The sequence below is a fragment of the Rhincodon typus genome, chromosome 1, assembly GCF_021869965.1.
Source record: "Rhincodon typus isolate 14 chromosome 1, sRhiTyp1.1, whole genome shotgun sequence".
NCBI lineage: Eukaryota > Metazoa > Chordata > Chondrichthyes > Orectolobiformes > Rhincodontidae > Rhincodon > Rhincodon typus.
Window position 1 is genome coordinate 154,856,084 of NC_063332.1, and position 13,309 is coordinate 154,869,392.

A 13,309-nucleotide genomic window follows, 5' to 3' on the forward strand; every position below is an offset into this window, starting at 1 on the left:
GTAGCAATAAACTGCCAGCATGGACATACCTAAACCCACTTCTACCATGTAATCAAATTTCAATACAATGTTTCAGAACTAATCTAATTGGCCAGTTAGTACTACAGATCGGGACAAAAAAACTGCAGATGTTGGAATCCAAGGTAGACAAACAGGAGGCTGGAAGAACACAGCAGGCCAGACAGCATCTGGAGGAAAGGAGCAGTCAACGTTTTGGTTATTATCCTTCTTCAGGACTCCTGTAGTACTACAGATAAGCTGTTATGGAGGTGGTGATTTGAACATTTTAATTTATTGTCTCTTGAGACATTGCATAATCATTTTCCATGCATTCTTAGTTCATAGCACAGTAAAATTCCCATTTTGGTATGTATGTTAAAGTTAGGTAATGAAATATAGGAAAAAAATTATGTCAACAATGAACACAATGTGAGGAAACTTACTGATGCCAATAGTGGTGACCATTTTGATCGCAATTTCTGGAATTCCACAAGGCATAAAAAATGGCTCCAGTATGTACTGGCCAAAGGCTAATGATATCACAGCAGTGGCTGCAGGTCTGCATAAAGAGAAATACAATAGCATTAGCTGTGGTGTAATCAGATGATGTGCAATCACAAAAATGCCAAAATATCCTTCACACCATTGTCTTTTCCCAGAGAAAGGCTGAACTAAAGGATCATTGCAAACTAAGTATCTTAGCATTTTCAAAGTAACCCAAAGGATAGAATATTGGAAGGCAAGGGACAAGAAATACCACTTAGCCCCTTAGACATGCTCTTTATAGAGAATTTACACACTTTATATTATCATGGAATGTTTCTAAGCCATCAGTAATCCTGAGGAAACGTTTTGATTTTGCCTGTATTCTTCTAGTATGTTAGATCAATTAATACCTGTAACTCCCGGATGGCAGGGTTTTTGACTAGGAATGTGCACACAGTAAATTGGGCCTAAAAGTTTGATTATGCTGTGCTTGATTTAAAGTCACAAATCTACTGCCTTACGATTCAACGTGATAGTTCCACTCATGTGCAATTCATCCCATGTTGGAATATACTCCCCACCTTATTAAGCACCAATTGCGCTAAAGTACTAAAATATTGTAATCAAAGTTCTTTGCTTGTAATAATGAAAGCTAAATGTTGGAAGTGGCTGGTGCAGACAACTGCAGTTTTCACACACGGTGTGACATCAAAGGGCATAAAGAAGCCTTATGTCACATCCCCTCCAACATTGTCACTCACTACAATCTCTGTTCGTGATGCCCAGCATGTTTGTTTCTCGATGGCAGGATATGTATTGCCCCTACCTCTTCCAATTGCCACAAGATGTACGTGAACATACTATCTATATTGTGACACTGCCATTGTTAACAAATATGTACGTAATGTATAAAGTATGAGACAGAGGGATGCAAGGATTGCAATAGCACTGACAGTAGAGAATGAGAGTATGTGAGAAGTTGATTAAGATGGTTTAATGATACATAATGATTCTAGGTGAATGATGGGAAGAGGAGAGAAAGAGATTTGTCAGCATTGAGGACATGGGCTTTGCAGTTGAGGAAAGAATAAGGGAGTAAGATTCATACTTGACAACTCTAGTGGAGTCATTGAACTATTTTCTATATTGCAGCCATACTCGAGGAACTAAGCTCCCAAAGTTATCCTTCCCAGTCAAATCTTTCTACCAGCAATGGTGATGTTCCCTGGAAGGAATTGCATCCCTAGAGGCAATCTCATTCCTTCTGTCTGTTGTATAAGGCAGATAGTAGCTGACAGGGTTAGCCGATATCACAAGGTAAGCTTTGCTCATCAGGATATAAAGGATTGTTCCTGGGAGGACCAAACAGATTAAGTGTCTAAGTTTAAGTGTACCAGCCTAGTGCTAAGTTGATAAAGCTAACAGTCATGTAAACTTATATATAGATAGCTTGAGGTCTTAAGGACTTTCATGCAATTCTGATGTAATGTAACTAGTCATTAAGTGCTGTGTAATAAACATATACCCAAGCCTACAAAAACAGAAACTGCTGGAAAAGCTCAGAACTGAGGAAGGGTCACTGGGCTGGAAGTGTTAACTTTGATTTCTCTCCATAGATGCTGCCAGACCTGCTGAGCTCTTCCAGCAATTTCTGTTTTGATTTCTAACTTCCAGTATACGCAGTTCTTTTGGCTTTTATATAATTGAGCCTCATTTCTGTCAGAGACTCATGTAGGCATCCCTTTCTACTTGATATTAATTTCTTAGACTAATACCAAAAAGAAGGATTGATGCAATTAATCAATCCAAAACATCTCAGATGATTCTGATCTACATGACAACAGCAGATCAAGCTGGCAGAGCTGGTACTGAAAATATGACACTGTTCCACTGTCTGGACCAGGGCTTCCAATATTAGCTATGGCTCAATTGATATTATTCTTTCCCCAGTTAGAAGGTTGTGGGTTCAATCACAATCCACTCCAGAACATGACCACAACATTAAAGCTGATATTTCAGTGTAATATTGAGGATGTCCTGTCTTTCAGATGTGATGTTAACCCAATGCCCATCTGCCCAAACTGGAAGTGAAAGATTCCATGACATTATGTTGAGGTGCCAGTGTTGGAGCAGGGTGGACAAAGTCAGAAGGCACACAGTGTCAGGTGAGGCCACTTCACCTGATGAAGGAGCAGTGCTTCAAAAGCTTGTGATTTCAAATTAACCTGTCGGTGTATAACCTGGTGTCATGTGACTCCTGACTTACTCCATGCCATGACTTTGAAAAAATCGGGGAATTGATTCCTAATGCCTTTTATCTATCAACACCATAAAAGCAAATTACTCAGTCATTGCCATATGTTTGTGGGAACATGCTGTGCAGATAACTGACTGACATGTTTCCAACATTGCAACAGTAACTATCCCAAGGAAGTACTTATTTGGCTGTAAAGTTATTTCTGACATCCTGCAGTCACAAATGCTGCTATAATTTTTTTTTCTTTCCAATACTGCATCAGAGATCCTAGATGCCCTCAGGATCACTTGTAGACATTATTTCATTTGTGAAGTTTCTTTAAAGTCTGTAGCCAAAATGCATTTCTCCTTCAAGTGGTGCTGCATGCCTTCATACAGTGTCAGCTTTTTTCGATCAGCTTCCTCCCCTTCACCCCTATTAGATAGGGAGGGAATTAATGAGCAATGCTGGCTCCATGCCGGAGTAGTACAAATAATCAAATTCGCAAACATCAAATTCACATGCCCCCTTTGACTCTGACAACAGATGCTTGCAATGTGTTCTTTCCCACCGGGTGCATATTTTTGGATGTGATCAAATCTCAAAGCCTTCGTCTTTTGAGCAATCATTTTAGCTTGAGCATGCTTCAATTACACCATCATTTCCTAGCACTGCTCCTGTTTTACGTGGAATTTGTGAAAAACTGAACATCCAAAGACCATTGGATAGAGCTGACACAAATGAGATCAGTGTTCTAACACATCAACAGATACCAATGCCAGCTCTATTTCAGTGTGATTGGAACTTTTGAGAACAGGTCTTTATCATGTTGATTCTAGAATTTATGTGGAATGGTTGCCACAGTGGACTAAACCTGCTGCTGCAATCTCTCATCCCATCCTTTTCCGAGCAGATTCCCCTGAAAACCAACATTCGCTATTCATGGGTCTTAGAGTCTGGTACTTGAGGAGCATGGTCACTTTTTAAAAAATGTAATCCATGTCTCTGCCCTCTTCCTGTGTAGGTCTACCTGTTGATCTGTAATTGATATGTTGTACAATGGTGTAGAGTTCTGTGATACAAAACCAGTTCATGTAACATTATTGCGAGTTTGATGACATTCAATGAGTTTTTGTACCACTAGGCTTTGAAACTAGATTCTAAAATTGATACCCCACCTCAGGGAAGGAAAATATTTTCTTTTTAAGTTCAGTCTGCTGGATATCTGCATGTTCTGATTAAATAAAAAGAATCACTTGAATGACCTGTAACATTGCAGCCAAATACCATTATCCCAAGCAAGAGTTGGCATCATCGCAGCTCTCAATGCCTATCTCAATGCAACAATATTATTGAAAGCAAACACTATAGTTAATATTTTATGAATGAAGCTGTAACATTCGAATAACAATGACAACAGAGTGCAAATTCTTGAACTCCCTAGTGGATCCCTTGTATTCAGCCTAGAATTTCACAGGTACTCTGCGTGTGTCTTGGAGAACTTTATGTCAAATAACTGTGAGCTCTGACAACTATTGTCCTGGTGCTGGTGTCTAATGAAATGATCATGTTTTTTAAGTACCAGGCTCTAAAAGTCATGAAACAAGTTATTTAGCAAATGTTGGTTTTCAGGGGAATCTGCCAGGGTGCATTGAGAGATTGCAGCATCAGGCCTGGTCCACAATGGCAGCCATTCCTAGCATTTAGGATGCCTAGAATCTAAATTCTAGAATCAAAATGATAAAAACCTGTTCGAAAAAATCCAAATGACACTGAACTCATAAATTAGAGCCAGCACATGCATCCGTGTCATCTCATTTGTTTCAACTCTATCCAATAGACTTACGGTTTTCTGATTTTCGCAAATTCCATGTTAGACAGGAGCAGTGCTAGGAAATGGTGGTGTAACAAAGAAAATTCCAGTTAAAGCAGAAAGCTGATGCAGCAGCAGCTAAGGAGTACACTCAGTGAGTTGACCATCAACCATTTGGACTGCATGTTCGTGTATCATTTTGGGCCACTTTTTAAGAATGCCTTCTTAAGATGAAGAAGAGGGGCTGAAAGCAAAGAAAGGACTCTAGACAGAACAAAACCCTGAATGATCCATCAATGAGTGATGGAATTTGACGTTGATGAGTTTCAGCAAAGGAGGGATTATGAGAGAAAGTTGGACTCCCACCACAAAGGCTCAAAAAGTATACTTCAAGGGCCACAAGTCTGGAGAGGCAATCAGAGTCATCTCCTTCATCCCCAGAATGGCAGACCAATTTTACAATGATGGACAGAATGCCAATCAAACAACTGCTGACACCATCTTTCCTTGGTTAAAAGACTGATTGGATCTTACATAAATCACAGGACCATGATTATCATGTATTGATCTTAGTTATCTGAGTCAGGAGGGCTGGGTTCAAGTCCCACCTGCCCCAGAGGTATAAAATACCATCTCTCATCATGTTGATTTGAAAATACCTTTAGTCAAGTCCTCTTACTTGAGGACAGATATAAATATTTTGGAGGCTGTTCACCGGAGGTTCGCTAGATTGTTTACAGAGATGAGGGGTTTGGCTTATGAAGAGACATTAAGAAGTTTAGGGCTATACACTCTTGGGTTTGCAAAAATCAAAGGAGATCTAATCGGGTTATATAAGATGCTAAAGGGGATAGTCAACTTAGATGTAGAAAGACATTTGCTCGTGTGGAGCAATCTAGAACAAGAGGTCACAGTTTTAGGATAAAGGCAGCAGATTTGAAACAGAGATGAAAAGAAATTACGTCCCTGAAAGGATCATGAATCTGTGGAATTCACTACCCCAGAGTGGGTTGCATGCTAGGACATTGATTAAATTTAAGGAGGAGATAGACAGATTTTTAATTAGTAATGGACTGCAGGGTTGTGGTAAGCAAGCAGAACAGTGGAGTTGCAGCCGCAATGAGATCAGACATGATTGTTTCAAATGATGGAGTAGGCTTGAGAGGGTGCATATCCTGCTCATAGTTCTTATGTTCTTTGAGCCGTTCAACAGATTAGCTATTATTTGGAAATGGTGCAGAGTTACAGCAATCCTGCTTACAACACTGGTCCACATGTATGAGATTACTTTGTCAATTCAAGTTCAATCTCAAACTGTAGATTTCATCATCATTCAAAATTGAATTGACTTCTGAAAGTTGTCCTTCTACTCTCAGGATTTGTCTGGGAGTCTTTCAAGAATTTTATTCGTTTTCGGATTTCAGCAATATTCAAAAGTGCTTGGAACCTCTTCAAAAGTATTCGTGCCTTCTTTTATATGTTGGCAAATTGTAGCATCATCTGCAGTAAGATCGATTGAGTATTTTGGTGGATTTATCTGCTTGTTCAGCTTGAGATTGTGTTTAATTTTGAAACAATTCTGTAACTTCAAAACTGATTTCTCCTGTGTTCTTCTTGACCCAACTGTAACATTATTTTTTTTGGTAGTAATATTTCTCCTTCCATTCCTTGTAAATGTGGATCTTTATGCTTATCTCTTTAAAGTTGTTTTAGGTTTGTCACATCTTAATGCTGTTCTGTTCTTTTCACTTCAGAGATTTAATGATTGTACAGTATTTCAATGTTGCAGGCTTTAAAGCTTTTAATCCTGTCCTAAAGCGATGCTGCTTTAATTTTCTGGTCTTAAAGTCTGTTCAAACTTGTAAACTGTAACTACAATGTAGCAATATTTGCTTTGTCTGCAGTTTGTTGAATTGTGTGTTGCAGTGATTCTGAATGATATTCTTCCAAAAAAGTTTCAAATTCTGTTTCATGGCAATTCTGTGTCTCTCTATGATTTACTGTGAATTGTCCTTTACTGTTTATGGAGATTACCCATCTGCTGTAGCCAAGCTGGAGGTCTCTTGCCTTTTGTAGTATAAAACATAATGCCCATCTCCGTGTACAATGTTTTAAATAAATCTCTAAGGCTGTGGCTTAATACTCTGGCTGTGCTGTGGCAGTGTCCTTTACACAAAAGCAGGACAAATCCAACCCAGTCAATTAGCGCTCCATCAATCTACTTTTCATCATCAGTAAAGAGGTGGAAGGTCTCATTAACAGTGCTATCAAGCAGCACCTGCTCAGCAATAACCTGCTCTGTGACGCCCAGTTTGGGTTCCACCAGGTCCACTCAGCTCTTGACCTCATTACAGCCTTGGTTCAATATTGGACAAAACAGCTGAATTCCAGAGGTGAGGTAAGAGTGACAGCCTTTGGCATCAAGGCTGCATTAGACTAAGTGTGCCATTAAGGAGCCCAAACAAAACTGGAGTCAATGGGATTCGGGGAAAACTCTCAGTTGTCTGGAGTCATAACCAGCACAGAGGAATATGGTTGTAGTAGTTGCAGTTTGATCATCTCAACTCAGGGTAGCTCTGCAGGAGTTCCTTGGGCTAGCATTTTCAACTGCTTTAACAATGACCTTCCATCAACTACATGGTCAGAAGTGGGGATATTCGCTGATGACTGCCCAGTGGTCAGCACCATTCATGTCTTCTCAGATACTGAAGCAGTCCACATCCAAAACATATCAAGACCTGAACAACATCTGGGTTTGGGCTGCTAAGGGACAAGTAAAATGTGCACCACACAAGTACCAGACATAGATCATCTCCAACTATAGAGAACCCAACCGTCACTGCTTTACATTCAATATCATTAACAGTGCATCCCCCCACTATCAATAGCCTGGGAATTACCGTTGACCAGAATCTGAACTGGACTAACCATATAAATACTGCGATTACAAAAGCATGTCAGAGGCCAGGGATCCAGCAGCGTATAATTGATCTCCTGACTCGCCAAAGGTATAAGTCAGGAGTGTGATGAAATGCTCTCCACTTGCCTGGATGAGTGCAGCTCCAACAACATTCAAGAAGCTAGACACTATCCAGGACAAAATAACCCATTTGATTAGTACCACATCCACAAGCACTCAGTCCATCTGCCACCAAATCTCAGTAGCAGCAGCATGAACCATCTACAAGATGCATAGCAGAAATTCACTGAGGCTTTTATGACGGCATCTTCCAAATCCACCACCATCTGGAAAGACAAGAGTGGCAGATATCTGCATCACCTGCAACTTACACTCCAAGCCACTCACCATCAAAATGGTGGCAGCAGGGTAGGAAGCATTTAAGCTCCCCGCCTGTCTGCTTCTTATCACCAGGCCTGCGCATCCTTCATTTTTTCTCTTTTTTAATCTTTCTTTCTAACATCAAGTTCATGATACTTTCTTTTGGCAGCTTGGGTGAGAATGGAGGTTCTGAGAAACTACTGCTGTGGAGAATGTGGTGTCGATCCGGCCATTTCTCTTGGCTGTGTCCCGGTGGGTCCTTCAACTGGGTGGCTGAAGACAAGGTGGGCCCAGGCCCAAGTTTCCAAGGGCTCAGGTTTTACTTGAGGCTTCTGCAGCATCTTCGTCATGGCCTGGGTGGTCCGGGCCAGCTTGGAACTCCTTTCAGCAGCTGCGGTTTCTGTTTTCATCAGCGTTGGTCTGATTTCAGTCAGTCTGTGACTCCATGCGGTGTTTTCTTCGATATTGGGGTGGGTCCAGCCTGGGATTCCAAGAGGAATTAGTTGGGTCCTTGAGCCCAGAGCCATGAAATGGACTAAGTGAACTTTGTCTTAAATTCTCTTTTTTTTCTTATTTTTTAATTTACTATATCATTGCGGAAGGACTCTTCTGAACTTTATATTTCTTTTTGTTAACTTATTACAATTATTTTGTACTTTTGAAGGTATGTAATGCTGGACTTCTTATTACTTTTCAAATTTTTTTCCAGGAATTTGTACTCAAAAATCTGTACCTTGGTACCTTTGGACCTAAGATGGCACTGGGGTGGCAACTTGTAAATTTTTCACTATGAGTACATGTGACAATAAAGCTAATTCAATTCAATTCAATTCATTCTGACTTGGAGATATATCACTCTTCCTCAGCGTCACTGGGTTAAAATCTCGGAATTCCCTCTCCAACGTTGTGACTCTACTTGCACCAAATGTACTGCAGCTCACCACCATCTTCTTAGGAGCAACTCAGGGCGGGCAATAAATGCTGGCTCATCAATTGATGCCCACATCCCATGAATGAAAATAAATTAAACTGTGAGATTATCCACTTTGGTCCTAAGTTGACCTATCTTTTTTTCAAAAGGATATACCAGGGAATTTTCCAAATGATGAAAAATCTGAAGCAGTGGAAGCCAAATAAACCTGGGATATATTTGGATATCTCAATAACATGTAACAACATAGGAATAGGAGGAGGCCATTCAGCCCTTTAAGCCTGTTCTTCCCATCTTGGACAGTAAAAGGAAGAGGCTAACAGAACACTGGCCTTGGTACCTTAGTCCTAGAATTCAATTTCATGAACAGAATACATGATATACACAGCATTGCAGACCGCACCCTAAGTACTGTGCTCAGTTATATGCATTATAGTTTAGAAAGAATGATTAGCTTTGGACAGAGTACAGCACAGAGGTGTCAGGGTAATGCTTGAGATCTAAAGGTTAAATTATGAGACAGATCACACAATCCAGAATTATATTCGTTGGAATTTAGAAGTTTAAATTAGAGTGACTTCACAGATGTTTTGAAGCTATTAAGGAGAACATGCAGAGTAGGTAGAAAAAGAAAACTATACCTGTGTCATCTTCCACCAAAGGACCAATCAGGAACCAGTTATTGCTTTCTTCTCAATGGAAACACAGAATGCAACAAAAGTGACAGTAGGGTTCACATAAAGCAATATCTTATGTACAGGCTTCCAGACTCTGAGAATGGGATGAGACAAAAAAAGGCTGCAGATGCTGGAATCCAAGGTAGACAAACAGGAGGCTGGAAGAACACAGCAAGCCAGGCAGCATCTGGAGGAAAGCAGCGGTCAATGTTTCGGGTATAACCCTTCTTCAGGACTGGATGTGGGGGCAGGGGGAACTGCAGATAAAGAGAAGAGGTTCGAGGGTGGTAGTGGAATGGTGGTGAGAGGTGGGCACTGGTAGTAGATATGATCTGGTTGGTCAATGGGAGGGATGAATCTGGTTGGTGGCTGGAAGGGGGGGGTCAGAAGGTGGAATGGAAGGAAAGAGGTGGGACTGGAAAGGCAGCTGGGGAATGGGTGAAAGGTTATTTGAATGGAATATATGATGCTGTTTTAAATTGTTTTTAGGGTCTAATAGCGGCCAACCTGTACTGGGGAGACATGCTTTTTTTTATTCATTCAGGAAGTGTTGGCATGGCTGGTTGAGCCAACAAATTTTACCTATCCCTGATTGTCCTTGAGAAAGTGGTGTTGAGTTGCTGCCTTGAACTGCTGCAGTTCCTGGGGTGCATGTACGCCGCAATGGTCTGTTAGGGAGGAAGTTCCATGATTTTAAACCCAGCAACAGAAGAGGAACGGTGATAGAATTCTCAAGTCAGAATGGCTTGGAAGAGATTTGCAGAAGATAATATTCCCATGTATCTGCTGCCCTTGTCTTTCTGGCTGATAGAGGTCACAGGTTTGGAAGGTGCTGTTGGAGGTGGCTTGGTGAGATACTGCAGTGCAGCCTATCAATGACATTCACTGCTTCCATTGTGCACCAAAGCTGAGGAAGTTAATGCTGAAGATAGTGGATAAGATTACCTGCGAAGTGGGCTGCTTTTTCCTTGATGGTGCTGATCTTCTTGAGTATTGTTGGAGCTGCATGATTCAGGCAACTACACCATTTTCCATCACACTCCTGATTTGTGCCTTGTTGATGGTGAATAGACATTAGGGAGGTAGGAAAGTTACTTGCTGCTGAATTCCCAGCTTCTGACCTGTTCTAATAATATATATGGCTGGCCAGATCAGATTTTAGCCACTGCCGACAGTGGTGACAGATTCAGGAGTAAATATGCCATGGACATCAAAGGGAGATGGCTAGCTTCTCGTTCTGTATATGACCATGCTCTGTTTCAATGTCTGAGGAATTGTCAATGGTTCTGAATGTTGTGTAATTATCAGCAAACATCTTCACCTCTGATCTTAAGATGGAGGGAAGGCTATTGATGAGGCTGCTGAGGGTGGTTGAGCCGAGGACAAGTATCAGAGCCTGTAGTGTCTTGAAAGAGACTATCTGTCTCTACTTTTTCTCACATATGTTGCATATTCAATTATCACTGTTAGAGTTTCACAAGGATTTCAAAAGGCGTAAGATAAGTTGTCTCAGCACAAGCCCCAGAGATGCAAACAGCAGAAGCAGAAGCATGTTAGGAAATGAATTGCTTCTTTCCTTGACAACCAGTTCTGAAAAGTATAATTTTTGCTCGTTTGTTGAGTACTTAAATAATTAACTACAATAGCATTACCTAAACAAGGTGGGTGGAAGCAAAACCTTTAATGCAGCAATGTTTTGCACAATATTTTACAAAGCAATGAACAAACCAAAACAACCAGGACAATTTGGATCTGTAATAATATACGATACCTAGAACGCTTACTACAATACAAGCAGGGTATCAGATTGTTTAATTGCTCACATATGCTTTAAATCACTAATTATCTATCTGAAAGATTTTTCAATTTGCAGAAAAATATCCAGAATCCCTCCTTAGATATGTGAGCTTTAATTGACTAAGGAGCTGATCATTCTTAACATGGGGAACAGTAGTGAGTTTACAGAGCTTTCTCTTCAAGGTCAATGAGATAAGAGATCAGATTGAGGGAAGGATGGTCTTCAATGCTTGCTAATCGACAAATGCAAATTTCTTCAAATCAAAGTGTCCTTTTAGAGGCTCATTTTTCAGCACCCATAGAATCACATATTCACAGTATCTTAGAATGCAGAAGAAAGTCTTTAGGCCTCTTCTTGATTGTTCTAACTCAGTAAAAAAGCTGTTCTATTGAGTCTCAGATTTCACCTTCTTCATTTTAATGCTGCAAATGAAAATCTTCTTCAAATGCATCTCCTTTTAAAATATCTATGGAATTTAATTCTCACTGATTTTTCTGGTCATTACAACTTTCTGTGTTGATGCATTTCTCCTCATTTTTTCCCTTTAGACAGAATAGTAAACAGAAATTTTTTTTAAAATAGCAAAGAATGACTAAAAGGTTAATAAGGTTGGCACAATTAAGAATATGAAAGAAAGCTCAATAGGACTATAAAAACAAATAGTAAGAGCTTCTACAAATCAGGTAAAATGGAGTAAGCATTCATAATGCCAAATGGTCATTGTACATTTGCGAATATGGGATCAGCTATGACAGGATCAGTCGAGCAACTGTGCATGTGTGCCAATGATGTCACAGCATTCCGTATGTGGTGACATCATCAGCGAGTGCATCACTGACGAAGGGGTACAAGGTGGTGAGGTGGGAGCTGGGGCCCTGCCAGTGGCACAGATCAAGGCTGGCGCCATGAGTGGGACAGGGATGAGGCCTGCACCTGGAATAGAGGAAGACCTGTATCAAAACCAGGAGCAGGGGAAATGTCTGCAATGTGGGAGTGGAGGAGCCAGCCTCCAATTGTCTTCTATGTGCATTAGTTTTAGTTTAAAACAAAACTTTAAAATGTGAGTAATTTCTTTAAGTACAGACTTGATATAGTACCATCTAGAAACTTGATCTTTGTTTTTTGTTTGCTTACCAGTGACCTCGGCTTTCTCTTTGTGCATGAAAGCTCTTGAATCACAGCCAATTTAGAAAAAAAAGTTATCATAATGACACAGATCCCATAGAAAGTGAGTGAGGAACTAATAATGAAAAATAAGGAGATAGCATTAAACTGAATAGGTATTTTGCATTGGTTTTCAGTAAAGGTTGGTAGAACAATCCCAGCCGTACATCAGAAAATGGAAGGGAGCGAAAAAGTCAAGATAATTATCGTCATCAGAAAGTTGGAGATAGCAAAAACTGCAGAAGCTGGAGTCAGAGACAACACTGTGTGGAGTTGCAGGAACACAGCAGATCAGGCAGCATCAGTTCTGAAGGGTCCTGACCCAAAACATTGACTTTCCTGCTCCTCTGATGCTGCCTGACCTGCTGTGTTCCTCTGGCTCCAAACTGTGTCATCATCAGCGGAGTGATTTTGAGGGATATGTTGGAGCTCTGAACTGACAAGTTTTCCAGTCCTGATGGACTTCATCTCTGGCTCTTAAAAGAAGTGGATAGTGAGATAATTGATGCATTAATATTAATTTTTCAAACCCCCACCCCCCCCACCCCCTCCGCAGTGAGAAGGTTCTGTTTGATTGAAAATGAACAGTAAATTTAACTCAGGAAACAAAACAGAAATTGCTGGAAAAGCTCAGCAGGTCTGGCAGCGTCTGTGAAGGAAAAAACAGAGTTAACATTTCGGGTCCGGTGACCCTTCTTCCAAACATTTGGAGGAAGGGTCACCGGACCCGGAACATTAACTCTGTTTTTTCTTTCACAGATGCTGCCAGACCTGCTGAGCTTTTCCAGTAATTTCTGTTTTGTTTCCTGATTTACAGCATCCGCAGTTCTTTTGTTTTTTATTATAGCAAATTTAACTCCTTGGTCATAGGAAAGAAATCAGAAACTATTATTATAAACATTATAGAAATTTTTAAAAATTCAC

At 40.4% G+C, this 13,309-nt stretch overlaps 1 protein-coding gene across 1 annotated transcript in view; it reads right to left on the bottom strand.

The window, feature by feature from the left end:
• The window catches only part of LOC109914015 (cystine/glutamate transporter), a 168,906-nt gene that overhangs the window by 124,059 nt on the left and 31,538 nt on the right, over positions 1-13,309 (bottom strand). Inside the window, exon 3 of the mRNA XM_048603297.1 lies at positions 444-559. Coding sequence (XP_048459254.1) covers positions 444-559 — 116 coding nt within the window. The remainder of the gene's footprint in view (positions 1-443; positions 560-13,309) is intronic.